Source organism: Priapulus caudatus, unplaced genomic scaffold, assembly GCF_000485595.1.
Source record: "Priapulus caudatus unplaced genomic scaffold, Priapulus_caudatus-5.0.1 Scaffold222, whole genome shotgun sequence".
Lineage (NCBI taxonomy): Eukaryota > Metazoa > Priapulida > Priapulimorpha > Priapulimorphida > Priapulidae > Priapulus > Priapulus caudatus.
In genome coordinates this window covers 399,858-401,493 of record NW_014577283.1, presented here as the reverse complement: position 1 = coordinate 401,493, position 1,636 = coordinate 399,858, and the positions used below count along the sequence as shown (strand labels likewise).

Sequence of the window (1,636 nt, the reverse complement as noted above, 5' to 3'; positions counted from 1 at the left end):
TGTAACTTTGACCGCTTCTAACATACCTGTGCAGCGAAGATATGGGCGAAAAAATATACAAATATTAAATTAAAGAAGAAGCAAACTAACATTTCGAGTTTCATGTAGAAAAACTAGATCTCCACGACTTTGTAAAATAGTTTCTTCAAATAATTGAAACAGTCTCATAGTTGTCTTTGACGGAGAGTATAGCAGACAACCTACAGAGCCATCGAGTTGGACAAAGAGGGAGAATCGTTGAAGACTTCACCGGTTGATCGTCAGAGAGGCCTTCGTGTACGATCTCTTTGAAGATGGCCTAGGTGGATTCAAAAGTGAAGCATAGACCGAATAGTTGTGACACGGGTGAATACTGATAGTCGTTGTTTGCATTACCTTAGAAGCAATTAGCAGTAAACACACAATACGTAGAAAAGATAAAATATTAAAATAGAAGTGTTTGAAAGTGATAATTTTGTACTCACTTTGAACTTTCCAGATCTCTTGAACAGAACACCAAGCTCATGCACCCACTGGATAACTTCTCGAACAGCAGGGCAACTAGAAACTGCATTCTGCATGATAAGATTTGCAACGTGAGATCCTCAATGAAAATGTGATGCCAGCGGTTCTCGATCCTTCACCTTAGCTCGACACCATTTGTACTGACCGACCCATCATGTTGGCTGCCCCGTCATACGTCTGGGCTCTCAAGTTATCACTTGGTAGTGACAGGCGGGTGATGACGTCGAAAATCAAGTTGGCAATTACTTTACCGCATGTGATGGGAAGTTCGTACAAGCCAACGAAGTCCTCATGCACATGAAGATTGTCGTCTACATGCCTAAAACATATTGACTTTTGTTCTACACCGCTGATGTATTGTGTGCCGTCTACCATGACACCGAAGGGTCCATTCCTTGCGATATCTTTCGCTAGTGTTCTGACGATTTTCTGACTGAACATCTGTATGATCTCTTCCTGTGCTTGCGGTGAAGTGAAACTCATTGTTCGTTTGAGATATTCATCAAGTCTACCATCACCTTCGCGGAAAAGTTTTAGGAGTTGGATGAAGTTTCCCTCCTCAGGAGCATGTCCACGGAAAGGTAGTCCCTGACGCAGGAGATACCGCAAACTTTGGAAGACCTTTAGAAGGGCTTTGCTGGCTACTTCCTGTTGTTGCCTCAGATTGGTGTTCATCTGGACGTCGATGGTCAGCTGAGACATCGACGAAATCGTTGCCACAGCGATTCTATGTGATTCTGAAGCTTGGTGACTCTCGAATCTAGATGTTGCCTTTTTCCAGTTGTCAAAACCGGAAGTGAGGAAAGCTGGCTCTTTGTTTTTTGACATTTTTAAGTGGCCCCGTTTCTCTGCTTGCGAGCAATAGAAGCAAACTACCCGTTTTAGTGATGGCACATAGTGAAGCCATGGATAGATTATGAACCACTTGGCCTGGAAGTAGCTTTTTTGGGTTGCAGTTTTTTGCCGGGATTATTCCGGGAGGAGGATGATTGGGGCTCATCCAATGGTCATCGTCTCTATTATTTTCGACTGCCTCTTCACTGACACTGGGTTCAGGGCTCTTGCTTGTTTCCTCTCTATACCTTTCATCCGTTTCAGCTGGAATGCTGCCGGCATCCAGTTCTCCAGCTTC

At 43.8% G+C, this 1,636-nt stretch overlaps 1 protein-coding gene across 1 annotated transcript; it reads right to left on the bottom strand.

The window, feature by feature from the left end:
* Positions 1-624: 624 nt before the first annotated feature.
* LOC106807553 (zinc finger MYM-type protein 1-like) lies at positions 625-1,332 on the bottom strand. Its single transcript, XM_014809917.1, has one exon. The coding sequence runs from the start codon at positions 1,330-1,332 to the stop codon at positions 625-627; it is 708 nt and encodes a 235-aa protein (XP_014665403.1).
* Positions 1,333-1,636: the final 304 nt, after the last annotated feature.

Bases quoted from the DNA above. Each gene is read 5' to 3' on its own strand.
- LOC106807553 (XM_014809917.1), bottom strand. From the start codon at position 1,332: ATGTCAAAAAACAAAGAGCCAGCTTTCCTCACTTCCGGTTTTGACAAC.